At 45.8% G+C, this 17,787-nt stretch overlaps 1 protein-coding gene across 1 annotated transcript in view; it reads right to left on the bottom strand.

Moving 5' to 3' along the window:
- The window catches only part of LOC137333824 (fatty acyl-CoA hydrolase precursor, medium chain-like), a 68,995-nt gene extending 52,288 nt beyond the window's left edge, over positions 1-16,707 (bottom strand). Inside the window, exon 1 of the mRNA XM_067998184.1 lies at positions 16,568-16,707. Coding sequence (XP_067854285.1) covers positions 16,568-16,637 — 70 coding nt within the window. The 5' untranslated portion in view covers positions 16,638-16,707. The remainder of the gene's footprint in view (positions 1-16,567) is intronic.
- Between the last annotated feature and the right edge of the window lie 1,080 nt (positions 16,708-17,787).

The following is a 17,787-nucleotide window of genomic DNA, read 5'->3' as shown; positions in this document are numbered from 1 at the left end:
CGGTCCCTAAAGCCGGCCATTGAGCCACATTGCACAAGGGTTGGTGAATGACCAAATGTCCAAAATCAAAAGCCTTGCGGGGCGGGGAGAGTTAGAGGAGGGACTGGGACACTCGTTATCTACCCAGTCAGAAACTCTAACCAACCCGTGCAAAGATCCTCCTCCATTCCCTGAAGCTGTTGTTTGCAGCTGAGGACAGACTGGGAATCTCTCCATCAACTGCACCCATTGAGAAATGAGCCCTCCGGGCCTCCTATTAACAAGGCAGGCCCGTGAAAATGGCCAAATGCCAGGAGCTGGGTGCGTACATCTGCACACTGCTGGAGGATCAATTGATCAGTGAACGTCTGAGTTGAGTGTGGGATTAATTGTCCGCTTCTGATACAAGTTGCTGCTAAACATTTGAGTTGTCCGGTCTGGGAACAGCTCTATTTTAAAATTCTCATCCTTGTTTTCAAATCCCTCCATGGCCCTCGCCCCTCCCTATCTCTGTAACTTCCTCCAGCCCTACAACCCTCCGAGATCTCTGCGTTCCTCCAATTCTGGCCTCTTGCACATCCCTGATTTTAATCGCTCCACCATTGGCGGCCGTGCCTTCAGCTGCCTAGGCCCTCAGCTCTGGAATTCCCTCCCTAAACCTCTCTGTCTCTCTACCTCTCTCTCCTCCTCCTTAAAACCTACCTCCTCCAGGAGATTTGCTGATGATACAAAACTAGGAGGGGGGGTGGAATTAGAGTTGAGCTGGACAGAATATGTAAGTGGGCAGCGTAATGGCGGATGAAATTCAATATGAAATGAAAAGTTATTAAAATATTCCCAGTATTATTCCTCAATATCTTCAATTCTCTTACGAGAAAAAATATTTTTTAATTCAAATATTTAAATTAGTTTTCCAAATTATTTATTTCAACTTTTTTACACATTCTGGCAGAATAGGAACTTATTATTCGTCACATCACAAACCGACAGGTCTGAACTGGAGTTAATAATTCAACTTCCCCTTAACTCCTCTGCACAATTCTGCTAGGTTCTCATTTTATATCTTGAACAAAATCTTAACAAGCAATTTTTTTAATCCAATAAGAAAGTGGTCAATCTATGGAACAGGTTCCCTGATGAACTAGTGAACAATGTGAGCTGGTGTATGGTTTTATGCAATTGAAAAAGCTTCAGTCAAGAAAATGGAAATGGGGTTGAGTTTATTCAGTTTACACCAAAATCACTTCCTTGTACCATTATTGCACAGCGCATTTTTGTTAATTCATGCAGAAGCCTCATGAAGCTATTTTTATATTTTACAACAGAGTAAAATTATAGTTGAAAATACTGATCAGTTAAAAGTATTTTATACACTTTGTTGTTTGAACTGTTTTAAGTTATGAGAAATCTGTGGAGAAAGGTGGGAGCTGGTAGCTTTGATTCATTCAAATGCAAATGAGATAGATTTGTTTCAGAAAATAATATTTTGGGATACAGTATCTGAGTAATTTGAGACAGGACATGTGGTGAGTGTAACAGGCTCGGGAGAAACAGGGGACTTTGGACTTATGGTTCCAAAAGCTCTCCACCACTGGGAGTTTTCCTCGCCTCATGCCTGGGTCTGTTTTAGACTCATTGATAGAGATTGATTGCTACGATTAATCAACAACCCCATTATCGTTGTATCATGAGACTACCAGGATGCACCTCCCAAACCCGCGACCTCTACCACCTAGAAGGACAAGAGCAGCAGGCACATGGGAACAACACCACCTGCACGTTCCCCTCCAAGTCACACACCATCCCGACTTGGAAATATATCGCCGTTCCTTCATCGTCGCTGGGTCAAAATCCTGGAACTCCCTTCCTAACAGCACTGTGGGAGAACCTTCACCACACGGACTGCAGCGGTTCAAGAAGGCGGCTCACCACCACCTTCTCACGGGCAATTAGGGATGGGCAATAAATGCCGGCCTCGCCAGCGACGCCCACATCCCGTGAACGAATAAAAAAAAAGAACTGGATGGACCTTGGTGTTTTCTCGTCTAGAAATTCCTATGTTCCTATTAAAATTCATTAACACAGTAACTTTCAAAAAGGAATTGGATATATACTTAAAAAGGAAGAATTTACAAGGCTCTGGGGAAAGAGCAGGGGAGTGGGGCTATTTGGATAGCTCTTTCATAGAGCCGGCACAGGCAAGATGGGCCGAATGGCCTCCTTCTGTGCTGTAAGATTCTAGGATTCTATGATAAAAATCATTGACACATTTTAGCACAGAGGCAAGACGTAGAGTAAAGAAAGACACAGTTTACAAAGCAACCTGATCACATTGAACAGCATTGCACACAATGAATTGCTTTGAAGTCCAGTCACTGTTGTGAAGCAGGAAATTGCTGCAGACATTTTGCACATAGCAAGATCCCACAAACAGCAATAAGACGACAGACCAGTTACTGGGCTTTTAGACATGTTGGCTTAGGGGGGAGTATTGACCACGTCCCTGCTCCTCAATATGTCATTGCACTGTTACCATCTACCTGAACCAATGCAACAGGCGGACAGGGTCTCTGCGGGTCTGAAGGACGTCACTCTCCACCAATGCAGCACTCCCTCAGAACTGGCGCGTCTCACTGAGCCAAGCTGACATGTTGAATATGCTTTTACAGATCACACACGGAATGTGCTGAGTCTCAGCATCGCCCATAAGACGCAAAAGTAACTATTATTTCCCCCCCTCACTTGATTGCACTTGCTGGGGTTCGGTTCCACAGGTGGTGATTGTTCATCACTGTTCATCTTTGTGAAAAATAAATTCTCCTAACGCTCCCTTCATTCTTTTGGTGCTGATCCCTAAAGGTCTCCACCTCTCTCTCCTCCTTTAAGACACTCCTTAAAACCAATTTCTTTGACCAAGTCACCTGTCCTAATATCACCTTTTGTAGCTCAGTATCAAATTTAGTTTGATAATCGCTCCTGTGAAGCACCTTGGGACGTTTTACTCCGTTAAAGGCGCTGTAAAAATGCAAGTCATTGTTGTTGTTGATCTTAAATTTATGTCCTCTACTTACTGATTCACTGACCAGAGGAAATAGTTTTTCCCGATTTCCCTTATCAACACAACTCTGAATTTTCAATACCTCCATCAGGTCTCCTCTTAGACTTCTCTGTTCTAATGAACAGAGCCCCAGTCTCTCTCATCTCACCTCATAACTATAGTCTCTAATCCCCTGGGATCATCCTAGTGAATCTCGTCTATGCCTTCTCCATGTCCTTGACATCTTTGCTAAAGTAAATCACCTAAAACTTCCATCAGCCGTGGCTCAGTGGATCTCCCTCCTGCCTCTGCATCTAAAGGTCATGGGTTCAAGCCTCACTCCAGAGACTTGAACATAAAATCCAGGCCGACATTTCCAGTACAGTACTGAGGGAGTACTACATTGTCAGGGTGTGCCAACTTTCGGATGAACATAAGAACATAAGAAATTGGAGCAGGAGTAGGCCAATCGGCCCCTCGAGCCTGCTCCGCCATTCAATAAGATCATGGCTGATCTGATCCCAACCACAAATCTAAAGAACACAAGAAGTCGGAGCAGGACCCGGCCACATAGCCCCTGGGCCCTCTCCGCCTCCCACAGGGCATTGACCGATCCGAACTCAGCTTCATGTCCAATTTCCTGCCCGCTCCCCATAACCCCTAATTCCCTTTACTTCTAGGAAACTGTCTATTTCTGTTTTAAATTTATCTAATGATGTAGCTTCCACAGCTTCCTGGGGCAGCAAATTCCACAGACCTACCACCCTCTGAGTGAAGAAGTTTCTCCTCATCTCAGTTTTGAAAGAGCAGCCCCTTATTCTAAGATTATGCCCCCTAGTACTAGTTTCACCCATCTTTGGGAACATCCTTACTGCATCCACCCGATCAAGACCCTTCACAATCTTATATGTTTCAATAAGATCGCCTCTCATTCTTCTGAACTCCAATGAGTAGAGTCCCAATCTACTCAACCTCTCCTCATATGTCCGCCCCCTCATCCCCGGGATTAACCGAGTGAACCTTCTTTGTACTGCCTCGAGAGCAAGTATGTCTTTTCTTAAGTATGGAGACCAAAACTGTATGCAGTATTCCAGGTGCGGTCTCACCAATACCTTATATAACTGCAGCAATACAGTTATACAGGATGAGATGTTGAGCTGAGGCCCTGTCTGCCCTCTTGGATGGATGTAAAAGATCCCACAGCACTATTTCAAAGAAGAGCAGGGGTGTTCTCCCTGGTGTCTTGATCAATATTTATTCTTAAACCACCATCATTAAAAAAAAGTTTATTTGGTCATTTATCTCATTGTTGTTTGTGGGACCTTGAGTACTGCATTGTCTGCAAAGTGCTTTGGGATGTCCTGAGGTCGTGAAAGGCGCTATATAAATGCAAGTTATCTTTGTTTTCAAAACTAGAAAGGATATTCTAATGCAGTTTAAACTATAGTTTGTAAAGGTTTAGCATCAGCTCTGTTTCTTGTATTCTACGCCCCTATTTATAAAACCTGCAATTCCGCACCTGAATTTCACAACTTGATCGACTTGTGCTGGCACTTTTATAAGATTTATATATCTGAATTCCAAGTCGACCCGCTCCTTTGACACGTTTGACCATTTAGTGGATATTTCCCCTTGTTATTCACCCTCTTGAACTGTATCTGCTGGCATTTCCCTGCATTAAATTTCGAGGCGTTCCCAGACCGGCCAACTCAAATGTTTAGCTGCAACTTGTATCAGAAGCGGACAATCGATGGGTACGGTAGGATAGTGGTTATGTTACTGCACTTAGTAATCCAGTAGGCCGAGACTAAAAAGTTATGAGTTCAAATCCCACTATAGCAGCTGGGGAATTTAAATTCAATTCATTAATTAAAAATCTGGAATTTAAAAAAAAACTAGTATCAGTAATGGTGGCCATGAAACTACCAGATTGTCATAAAAACCCATCTGGTTCACTAATGTCCTTTAGGGAAGGAAACCTGCCGTCCTTACCCGGTCTGGCCAATATGTGACTCCAGTCCAATAGCAATGTGGTTAATTCTTAATCGCCCTCTGAAATGGCCTAGCAAGTCACTCAGTTGTACAATCTCCCTACAGAAAGTCACAATAAGAATGAAACCGGCTGGACCACGGGACACGACAAAAGCAAACCATGCCCAGTCGACCCTGCAAAGTCCTCCTCACTAACATTTGGGAGAGCTATCCCACAGACTAGTCAAGAAACAGCTCTGACATAGCCATACTCACAGAATCATACCTTTCAGCCAACGTCCCAGACTCTGCCATCACCATCCCTGGCGATGCCCTGTCCCACCGGCAGGACAGACCCACCAGAGGTGGCGGTACAGTGATATACAGTCAGGAGGGAGTGGCCCTGGGAGTCCTCAACATTGACTCCGAACCCCATGAAATCTCATGGTATCAGGTCAAACATGGGCAAGGAAACCTCCTGCTGATTACCATCTACCGTCCTCCCTCAGCTGATGAATCAGTCCTCCTCCATGTTGAGCGCCACTTGGAGGAAGCACTGACGGTAGCAAGGGCACAGAATGTACTCTGGGTGGGGGACTTCAATATCCATCAGCAAGAGTGGCTCGGTAGCACCATTACTGACCGAGCTGGCTGAGACCTGAAGGACATAGCTGCCAGACTGGACCTGCGGAAGGTGGTGAGGGAAAAATCTACTTGACCTCGTCCTCACTAATCTACCTGTCGCCAGATGCATCTGTCCATGAAAGTAGTGGTAGGAGTGACCCGTCTTCACACCGAGGACACCATCCAACGTGTTGTGTGGCACTACCACCGTGCTAAATGGGATAGATTCAGAACAGATCTAGCAGCTCAAAACTGGGCATCCATGAGGCGCTGTGGGCCATCAGCAGCAGCAGAATTGTATTCCAGCACAATCTGTAACCTCATGGCCCGGCATATTCCTCACTCTACCATTACCAACAAGCCAGGGGATCAACCCTGGTTCAATGAGGAGTATAGAAGAGCATGCCAGGAGCAGCACCAGGCGTACCTAAAAATGAGGTGCCAACCTCGTGAAGCTACAACTCAGGACTACATTCATGCTAAACAGCGGAAGCAACATGCTATAGACAGAGCTAAGCAATTCCACAACCAACGGATCAGATCAAAGCTCTGCAGTCCTGCCACATCCAGTCGTGAATGGTGGTGGACAATTAAACAACTAACGGGAGGAGGAGGCTCTGTAAACATCCCCATCCTCAATGATGGCACAGTCCAGCACGTGAGTGCAAAAGACAAGGCAGAAGCGTTTGCAACCATCTTCAGACAGAAGTGCCGAGTGAATGATCCATCTCAGCCTCCTCCCGATATCCCCACCATCACAGAAGTCAGTCTTCAGCCAATTCGATTCACTCCATGTGATATCAAGAAACGGCTGAGTGCACTGGATACAGCAAAGGCTATGGGCCCTGACAACATCCCAGCTGTAGTGCTGAAGACTTGTGCTCCAGAACTAGCTGCGCCTCTAGCCAAGCTGTTCCAGTACAGCTACAACACTGGCATCTACCCGACAATGTGGAAAATTGCCCAGGTATGTCCTGTCCACAAAAAGCAGGACAAATCCAATCCAGCCAATTACCGCCCAATCAGTCTACTCTCAATCATCAGCAAAGTGATGGAAGGTGTCGTCAACAGTGCTATCAAGTGGCACTAACTCACCAATAACCTGCTCACTGATGCTCAGTTTGGGTTCCGCCAGGACCACTCGGCTCCAGACCTCATTACAGCCTTGGTGCAAATATGGACAAAAGAGCTGAATTCCAGAGGTGAGGTGAGAGTGACTGCCCTTGATATCAAGGCAGCATTTGACCGAGTGTGGCACCAAGGAGCCCTAGTAAAATTGAAGTCAATGGGAATCAGGGGGAAAACTCTCCAGTGGCTGGAGTCATACCTAGCACAAAGGAAGATGGTAGTGGTTGTTGGAGGCCAATCATCTCAGCCCCAGGACATTGCTGCAGGAGTTCCTCAGGGCAGTGTCCTAGGCCCAACCATCTTCAGCTGCTTCATCAATGACCTTCCCTCCATCATAAGGTCAGAAATGGAGATGTTCACTGATGATTGGACAGTGTTCAGTTCCATTCACAACCCCTCAAATAATGAAGCAGTCCGAGCCCGCATGCAGCAAGACCTGGACAACATCCAGGCTTGGGCTGATAAGTGGCAAGTAACATTTGTGCCAGACAAGTGCCAGGCAATGACCATCTCCAACAAGAGAGAGTCTAACCACCTCCCCTTGACATTAAACGGCAATACCATCGCCGAATCCCCCACCATCAACATCCTGGGGGTCACCATTGACCTGAAACTTAACTGGACCAGCCACATAAATACTGTGGCTACAAGAGCAGGTCAGAGGCTGGGTATTCTGTGGTGAGTGACTCACCTCCTGACTCCCCAAAGCCTTTCCACCACCTACAAGGCACAAGTCAGGAGTGTGATGGAATACACTCCACTTGCCTGGATGAGTGCAGCTCCAACAACACTCAAGAAGCTCAACACCATCCAAGATAAAGCAGCCCGCTTGATTGGCACCCCATCCACCACCCTAAACATTCACTCCCTTCACCACTGGTGCACAGTGGCTGCAGTGTGTATCATCCACAGGATGCACTGCAGCAACTCGCCAAGGCTTCTTCGACTGCACCTCCCAAACCCGCGACCTCTACCACCTAGAAGGACAAGGGCAGCAGGTACATGGGAACAACACCACCTGCACGTTCCCCTCCAAGTCACACACCATCCCGACTTGGAAATATATCGCCGTTCCTTCATTGTCGCTGGGTCAAAATCCTGGAACTCCCTTCCTAACAGCACTGTGGGAGAATCTTCACCACACGGACTGCAGCGGTTCAAGAAGGCGGCTCACCACCACCTTCTCAAGGGAAATTAGGGATGGGCAATAAATGTTGGCCTGGCCAGCGATGCCCACATCCCATGAATGAATAAAAATAAAAGTTAACGAGTGTCCCCCCCACCCCCCCGCCTCCGGCAAGGCTTCTGATTTTGTCCATTTGTCAATCACCAGCCTTTTTGCAATGTCACGCAAGGGCCGGCTTTAGGGACCGTCTCCAAATTCCGCACCAAACGTAGAGTCTCTGAAAGGCACTGGGTAAAGAGCTGTCATTTTTCACCACGCTCTTTAAAGCCGAGCTATTGATTAATCGCGGAGTCGGAGCGGTCCTGCCAGTCTCACTGAGCTATTGGACCGGGATGGTGCTGTGCAAATCCGGGCGTGTATTGCGGGCGCTGATCGCAGTTCTGGCGCTGTGTTGGGCTGCAGGTAAGAGGGGAGGGTCGGGACTGTCTGTTCCAAACCTGCACCCAGGGGCTGAGGGCAGGGGGCATGTCAGGCGAGACCCGTGCACCTATCTCCAGAGTTAAAGGGCCCTCGAAAGATCGCCAGGTACTTTATTCAAAGTGCAGGAACTGCACTGATCTCTGAATTCAGTCTAACCAGCCCTGAGCTGGGATCCCAGCCCAGAAATCACCCCCCTGTTGATCTGCTCTGTTTTTAATCGAGGTTTAAGTCTGCGTTGAGTTGGTTGATCTGTAAGGGGGACACGGTCAGAATGAGCAGCTAGACGCACCCATTGAGAAACGAGCCCTCCGTGCCTCCTAGTAACAATGCCCGTGAAAATGTGTCAAATGCCAAAAGCTGTGTGTGAATATTTGCACACTGCTAAAGGATCAATTGATCAGCAAACATTTGAGTTGCGTCTGGGGTTTTTTTTGTTCATGGGATGTGGGCGTCGCTGGCGAGGCCAGAATTTATTGCCCATCCCTAATTGCCCTTGAGAAATGTACGGAGTCGTACAACACCAGGTCATCTGACGAAGGAGCAAGGCTCCGAAAGCTTGTGATTTCAAATAAAGCTGTTGAACTATAACCTGGTGTTGTACGACTCCTTACATTACAGTCCACCCCAGTCCATCACCGGCATCTCCACATCATGCCCTTGAGAAGGTGGTGGTGAGCCGCCTTCTTGAACCGCTGCAGTCCGTGTGGTGACGGTTCTCCCACTGTGCTGTTGGGAAGTTCCAGGATTTTGACCCAGTGACGATGAAGGAACGGCGATATATTTCCAAGTCGGGATGGTGTGTGACTTGGAGGGGAACGTGCAGGTGGTGTTGTTCCCATGTACCTGCTGCTCTTGTCCTTCTAGGTGGTAGAGGTCGCGGGTTTGGGAGGTGCTGTCGAAGAAGCCTTGGCGAGTTGCTGCAGTGCATCCTGTGGATGGTACACACTGCAGCCACAGTGCGCTGGTGGTGAAGGGAGTGAATGTTCAGGGTGGTGGATGGGGTGCCAATCAAGCGGGCTGCTCTGTCCTGGATGGTGTCGAGCTTCTTGAGTGTTGTTGGAGCTGCACTCATCCAGGCAAGTGGAGAGTATTCCATCACACTCCTGACTTGTGCCTTGTAGATGGTGGAAATGCTTTGGGGAGTCAGGTGAATCACTATCAAATCAGAAACTCTAACCAACCCGTGCAAAGATCCTCCTCCATTCCCTGAAGCTGGTTTTTGCAGCTGAGGACAGACTGGGAATCTCTCCATCAACTGCACCCATTGAGAAACGAGCCCTCCGGGCCTCCTATTAACAAGACAGGCCTGTGAATGTGGTCAGATGCCAGGAGCTGGGTGTGAACATCTGCACACTGCTAAAGGATCAATTGATCAGCAAACGTCTGAGTTGAGTGTGGGATTAATTGTCTGCTTCTGATACAAGTTGCTGCTCAACATTTGAGTTGTCCGGTCCGGGAACGCCTTGATTTTAAAATTCTCATCCTTGTTTTGAAATCCCTCCATGGCCTCACCCCTCCCTATCTCTGTAACCTCCTTCAGCCCCTACAACCCTCCAAGATCTCTTCGCTCCTCCAATTCTGGCCTCTTGTGCATCTCTGATTTTAATCGCTCCACCATTGGCGGCCGTGCCTTCAGCTGCCCCGGCCCTAAGCTCTGGAATTCCCTCCCTAAACCTCTACTCATTTGTCACTCCTTAAAACCTACCTCTTTGACCAAGCTTTTGCTCACCTGTCCTAAAATAAGAACATAAGAACATAAGAAATAGGAGCAGGAGTAGGCCAATCGGCCCCTCGAGCCTGCTCCGCCATTCAATAAGATCATGGCTGATCTGATCCTAACCTCAAATCTAAATTCATGTCCAATTTCCTGCCCGCTCCCCGTAACCCCTAATTCCCTTTACTTCCAGGAAACTGTCTATTTCTGTTTTAAATTTATTTAATGATGTAGCTTCCACAGCTTCCTGGGGCAGCAAATTCCACAGACCTACTACCCTCTGAGTGAAGAAGTTTCTCCTCATCTCAGTTTTGAAAGAGCAGCCCCTTATTCTAAGATTATGCCCCCTAGTTCTAGTTTCACCCATCCTTGGGAACATCCTTACCGCATCCACCCGATCAAGCCCCTTCACAATCTTATATGTTTCAATAAGATCGCCTCTCATTCTTCTGAACTCCAATGAGTAGAGTCCCAATCTACTCAACCTCTCCTCATATGTCCACCCCCTCATCTGTCCACCCCCTCATCCCCGGGATTAACCGAGTGAACCTTCTTTGTACTGCCTCGAGAGCAAGTATGTCTTTTCTTAAGTATGGACACCAAAACTGTATGCAGTATTCCAGGTGCGGTCTCATCAATACCTTATATAACTGCAGCAATACCTCCCTGTTTTTATATTCTATCCCCCTAGCAATAAAAGCCAACATTCCGTTGGCCTTCTTGATCAACTGCTGCACCTGCAAACTAACTTTTTGATTTTCTTGCACTAGGACCCCCAGATCCCTTTGCACTGCAGTACTTTCCAGTTGCTCGCCATTAAGATAATAACTTGCTCTCTGATTTTTCCTGCCAAAGTGCATAACCTCACATTTTCCAATATTGTATTGCATCTGCCAAATCTACGCCCACTCACCCAGCCTGTCTATATCCCCTTGTAGGTTTTTTATGTCCTCCTCACTCTCTACTTTCCCTCCCATCTTTGTATCATCTGCAAACTTTGATATGTTACACTCGGTCCCCTCCTCCAAATCGTTAATATAGATTGTAAAGAGTTGGGGACCCAGCACCGACCCCTGCGGAACACCACTGGCTACAGGTTGCCAGTCCGAGAATGTACCATTTATCCCAACTCTCTGCTTCCTGTTAGATAACCAATCCTCCACCCATGCCAGAATATTACCCCCAATCCAGTGATTCTTTATCTTAAGCAATAATCATTTATGTGGCACCTTGTCGAATGCCTTCTGGAAGTCCAAATACACTACGTCCACTGGTTCCCCTTTATCCACCCTATACGTTATATCCTCATAGAACTCAAGCAAATTTGTCAGACATGACTTTCCCTTTGTAAAGCCATGCTGACTTTGTCCTATTAAATTATGTTTATCCAAATGTTCCGCTACTGTCTCCTTAATAATAGACTCCAAAATTTTACCCACCACAGATGTTAGGCTAACTGGTCTATAATTTCCAGCCTTCTGCCTACTACCCTTTTTAAATAAGGGTGTTACATTGGCAGTTTTCCAATCTGCCAGGACCTTTGCCGAGTCCAGAGAATTTTGGAAAATTATTACCAAAGCATCCACAATCCCTACTGCCACTTCCCTCAAGACCCTAGGATGTAAGCCATCAGGTCCAGGGGATTTATCCGCCTTGAGTCCCATTAATTTACTGAGTACCAATTCCTTAGTGATTTTAATCGTATTTAGCTCCTCCCCCCCTAGAGCCCCCTGTTTGTCCAGTGTTGGGATATTCTTAGTGTCCTCTACCGTAAAGACTGAAACAAAATATTTGTTCAGCATTTTTGCCATCTCCATGTTTCCCACCATTAATTTCCCGCTCTCATCCTCTAAAGGACCTACGTTTGCCTTAGCCACCCTTTTTCTTTTTATATAACTGTAGAAACTCTTGTTATCTGTTTTTATATTTTTTGCTAATTTATTTTCATAATCTATCTTCCCTTTCTTAATCAATCCTTTCGTTACTTTTTGCTGTCTTTTGAAGACTTCCCAATCTTCTATCCTCCCACTAAGTTTGGCTACCTTATATGTCCTTGTTTTTACTCGGATACTATCCTTAATTTCTTTACTTAGCCACGGATGGCTGTCATTTCTTTTACACCCTTTTTTCCTCAGTGGAATATATATTTTTTGAAAGTTGTAAAATAACTCCTTGAATGAACACCACTGCTCATGTACCATCTTACCCTTTAATCTATTTTCCCAGTCCACTTTAATCAATTCCGCTCTCATACCATCATAGTCTCCTTTATTCAAGCTCAGTACGCTTGTTTGAGAACCAACCTTCTCACCCTCTAATTGGATATGGAATGTAACCATGTTATGGTCACTCATTCCAAGGGGATCCTTAACTAGGACATTATTAATTAATGCTGGCTCATTACACAGGACCAGGTCCAAGGTTGCTTGCCCCCTTGTAGGATCAGTTACATACTGCTCAAGAAATCCATCCCTAATACACTCAATAAACTCTTCCTCAAGGCTACCCTGCCCAATTTGATTTGTCCAGTTAATATGATAGTTAAAATCCCCCATAATTATAGCTGTTCCCTTATTACATGCCCCGACTATTTCCTGTTTAATACTTCTTCCAGCAGAGTTGCAACTATTAGGAGGCCTATATACTACACCCACGAGTGTTTTTTGCCCCTTATTATTCCTTATCTCTACCCAAACTGTTTCATTATCCTGATCCTTTGTCCCAATATCTTTTCTCTGTATTACAGTGATTCCTTCCTTTACTAACATAGCCACCCCACCTCCCCTTCCTTCCTGCCTGTCCTTCCTGATTGTTAAATACCCTGGCATATTTAATTCCCAGTCGTTGTCACCCTGCAGCCATGTTTCTGTAATGGCCACAAGATCATACCCATACGTCGTTATTTGTGCCGTTAACTCGTCCATTTTGTTACGAATGCTACGTGCATTCAGATAAAGAACTTTCAAATATGTTTTGTGACACTTAGTTCCTGCTTTTTCCTTTTTTAACACTTTACCTTTTACTCCATACCTTCTGTCCCTTCCTGATATGCTTTCCTCTGTCTCCCTGCTCAGGTTCCCAACCCCCTGCCACAGCTTTGATGCTGGGTTAATCGCCTTACGCCTTCTAGTTTTCATTTTATCTGTCGTCCCTAAAGTACCTAAAGTGCCTAAAGTACACTTTCTTTCCGCTGCTCTATGCTTTTCCCTTTCACTTGTTCTTGAACAACTGTTTGTACTATTTGTATTGTAAATTTCCCCTGGGTCTTCCCCTCTCTTGCTGCTCTCAACAGCAATCTCCTTATGTGGCTCAGTATCAAATTTTGTCTGATTCACGCTCCTGTGAAGAGTCTTGGGACGTTTTACTACATTAAAGGCGCTATATAAATGCAAGTTGTTGTTGTTGTTGATCTTAAATTTTTGTCCTCTACTTACTTTACAAGGCAAGGGAATACACAATAAATGGGAGGATACTGAGAGGTGTAGAGGAAGTGAGAGACCTTGGAGTGTATGTCCACAGATCCCTGAAGGTAGCAGGACAGGTAGATAAGGTGGTTAAGAAGGCATATGGAATGCTTTCCTTTATTAGCCGAGGCATAGAATATAAAAGCAGGGATGTTATGCTAGAACTGTATAAAACATTGGTTGGGCTACAGCGTGAGCACTGCACACAGTTCTGGTCACCACATTACAGGAAGGATGTAATTGCACTAGAGAGGGTGAAGAGGAGATTTACGAGGATGTTGCCAGGACTGGAGAATTTTTGCTATGATGACAGATTGGACAGGCTGAGGCTGTTTTCCTTGGAACAGAGGAGGCTGAGGGGTGATTTGATTGAGGTGTACAAAATTATGAGGGGTCTAGATAGATTGGATAGGAAGGACCTATTTCCCTTAGCGGAGGGGTCAATAACCAGGGGGCATAGATTTAAAGTGATTGGTAGACGGATTAGAACGGAAATGAGGAAAATTTTTTTCACCCAGAGGATGGTGGGGATCTGGAACTCACCACCTGAGAGGTGAAGGGTTCTCAAAATTCCCACATTTTTCATATCATCAACGAGGATATGACTTTTGGACTTTTATCGCAGAGGACCCAACTGCTGGGTTAAATATGGATCCCTGCAGACATGCCCGGGCTTGTTGGGACAGTGTGGATTGTTCCTGAAAACCAGACAATGAGAGTAGACAGAATACGCATTCTTCCCTTTAAAACAATCAACCCAGAGAAAGACTTCATCTTACATGAAACTAAAGCCCATCAAAACCTTGCATAAATCAATGCAATTATGCAAACCCATCAATACAATGGCTTTCAGTTCAAGCCTAGTTATGGGGACAGGAAACCAACAATCACCTGAAGAAGCCCACCATAATCAGACAAAGAACTAACCTTGTTTTGGAATCAGATAAGAAATTCGTAAAACAGTATAACTGGGCGTCCAGTTATGAAGCAAAAAGAGAGTTGGTTTTGGAGCAGGTTCCAGGCAGTTCAGTTTTTAAACAGCAGTTTTGGAGCAGCAACAAGGCAACCGCAGCCCTACACGAAGATCGCCCACCCACAACTGCGCCTTACCGCACCAACAGACTCGATCCAACTGAAGAACCTTCGCAGATTCCACAGACCCAGGACCACGTGGGGACGGCAGGGCCCAGAGGACACAAAGAGCGTACCCCAAAACTGCAACCGGCTTACCTGGCTGGATTTCGAACTGTCAAGGAACCCTGGTTTGGTGAGCATGATCCCTGACCTCTCCTAGTTCAATTTAGTTAGGTTTTGGGGGTGGGACAAGGGTAAGGGGATTAGTAGCGTGATTTTCCCTCGTTATGCCGTGTGTTCCCCATTCTTAACTAAGTGTACTTTGTATGTCTGTATAATCTCAGTGTTATCCTAATGTTATAAGTTCATTTGTGACTTCAATAAAGCCAGTTTATTTTCTTGTACCAAAACCAGTTGTCTACTGCACTTTTTGTCACAACCCCCAAATAAGTCCAAGGTCTCGAACCCAGGGAGTGGGAGCGATTCGGACCGCTCAGAAGTCAGAGGTGAAGCTGACACACACCACCACCCCCACAGAGGGTGGGAGAGGCAGAAACCCTCAACTCATTTAATAAATACCTGGACGTGCACTTGAAGAGCGGTGATCTGCAGGGCTACGGACCAAATGCAGGAAAGTGGGATTAGGCCAGGTGGCTCGTTTCTCAGCCAGCGTGGACACGATGGGCCGAATGGCCTCCTTCTGTGCCATAAATTTTCTATGATTTTACACTGATTCACTGACCAGAGGAAATAGTTTTTCCCGATTTCCCTCATCAACACAACTCCTAATTTTCAAATACCTCCATCAGGTCTCCTCTTAGCCTTCTCTGTTCTAATGAACAGAGCCCCAGTCTCTCTCATCTCATCTCATAACTATAGTCTCTAATCCCTGAGATCATCTTAATGAATCTCGTCTGTGGCCTCTCCATGTCCTTGACATCTTTGCTAAAGTAAGTCACCTAAACCTTCCGTCAGCCGTGGCTCAGTGGATATCTCTCTTGACTCTGCATCTGAAGGTCATGGGTTCAAGCCTCACTCCAGAGACTTGAGCACAAAATCCAGAGCAGTACTGACGGACTGCATTGACAGGGCCGACATTCGGATAAGACATTAAACGTCTCTCAGATGGACGTAAAAGATCCCACAGCGTTATTTCGAAGAAGAGCAAGGGCATTCTCCCTGGGGTCTTGACCAATATTTATCCTTAAACCACCATCATTAAAAATAGTTTATCTGGTCATTTATCTCATTGCTGTTTATGGGATCTTGCTGTGCACAAATTTGCTGCTGCGTTTCCCACATTACAACAGTGACTACACTTCAAAAGTACTTTGGGATGTCCTGAGGTCATGAAAGGTGCTACAGAAATCCAAGTTATCTTTGTTTTCAAAACTAGAAAGGATATTCTAATGCAGTTTAAACTATAGTTTGTAAAGGTTTAGCATCAGCTCTGTTTCTTGTATTCTACGCCCCTATTTATAAAACCTGCAATTCCGCACCTTAATTTCACAACTTGATCGACTTGTGCTGGCACTTTTATAAGATTTATATATCTGAATTCCAAGTCTATCCGCTCCTTTGATACGTTTGACCATTTAGTGGATATTTCCCCTCGTTATTCACCCTATCAGCTGGCATTTCTCTGCATTAAATGTCATCTGACATCTATCTGCTCATTCTGTCCGTGTCCCCCTTACAGATCAACCAACTCCACACAGAGTTAAACCTCGATTAAAAACAGAGCAGATCAACAGGGGGGGGGGTGATTTCTGGGCTGGGATCCCAGCTCAGGGCTGGTTAGACTGAATTCAGAGATCAGTGCAGTTCCTGCACTTTGAATAAAGTACCTGGCCATCTTTCGAGGGCCCTTTAACTCTGGAGATAGGTGCACGGGTCTCTCCTGACATGCCCCCTGCCCTCAGCCCCTGGGTGCAGGTTTGGAACAGACAGTCCCGACCCTCTCCTCTTACCTGCAGCCCAACACAGCGCCAGAACTGCGATCAGCGCCCGCAACACACGCCCGGATTTGCACAGCACCATCCCGGTCCAATAGCTCAGTGAGACTGGCAGGACCGCTCCGACTCCGCGATTAATCAACAGCTCGGCTTTAAGGAGCGTGGTGCAAAATGACAGCTCTTTACCCGGTGCCTTTCAGAGACTCTACGTTTGGTGCGCAATTTGGAGACGGTCCCTAAAGCCGGCCCTAGCGTGACATTGCACAAAGGCTGGTGATTGACAAATGGACCAAATCAGAAGTCTTGTCGGGGGGAGGGACTGGGACACTCCTTATCTAACCAATCAGTAACTCTAACCAACCCGTAAAAAGATCCTCCTTCATTCCCTGAAGCTGTTTTTTTGCAGCTTTTTAAAAATTCTTTCATAGGAACAGGAGGAGGCCATTCAGCCCCTCGTGCCTGCTGCGCCATTTGATAAGATCATGGCTGATCTGTGATCTAACTCCATATACCCGCCTTTGGCCCATATCCCTAAATATCTTTGGTTGCCAAAAAGCTATCTATCTCAGATTTAAATTTAGCAATTGAGCTAGTATCAATTGCCGTTTGCGGAAGAGAGTTCCAAACTTCTACAACCCTTTGTGTGCAGAAATGTTTTCTAATCTCGCTCCTGAATGGTCTGGCTCTAATTTTTAGACTGTGCTCCCTACTCCTAGAATCCCCAACCAGCGGAAATAGTTTCTCTCTATCCACCCTATCTGTTCCCCTTAATATCTTATAAACTTCGATCAGATCACCCCTTAACCTTCGAAACTCTAGAGAATACAACCCCAATTTGTGTAATCTCTCCTCGTAACTTAACCCTTGAAGTCCGGGTATCATTCTAGTAAACCTATGTTGCACTCCCTCCAAAGCCAATATGTCCTTCCGAAGGTGCGGTGCCCAGAACTGCTCACAGTACTCCAGGTGCGGTCTAACCAGGGTTTTGTATAGCTGCAGCATAACTTCTGCCCCCTTGTACTCAAGTCCTCTAGATATAAAGGCCAGCATTCCATTAGCCTTATTGATTATTTTCTGCACCTGTTCATGACACTTCAATGATCTATGTACCTGAACCCCTAAGTCCCTTTGGACATCCACTGTTTTTAACTTTTTGCCATTTAGAAAGTACCCTGTTCTATCCTTTTTTGATCCAAAGTGGATGACCTCACATTTGACTACATTGAATTCCATTT

Source organism: Heptranchias perlo, chromosome 16 (genome assembly GCF_035084215.1).
Source record: "Heptranchias perlo isolate sHepPer1 chromosome 16, sHepPer1.hap1, whole genome shotgun sequence".
Classification (NCBI taxonomy): Eukaryota; Metazoa; Chordata; class Chondrichthyes; order Hexanchiformes; family Hexanchidae; genus Heptranchias; species Heptranchias perlo.
The sequence above is the reverse complement of the archived record's forward strand: the minus strand, read 5'-3'. Positions and strand labels throughout refer to the sequence as shown.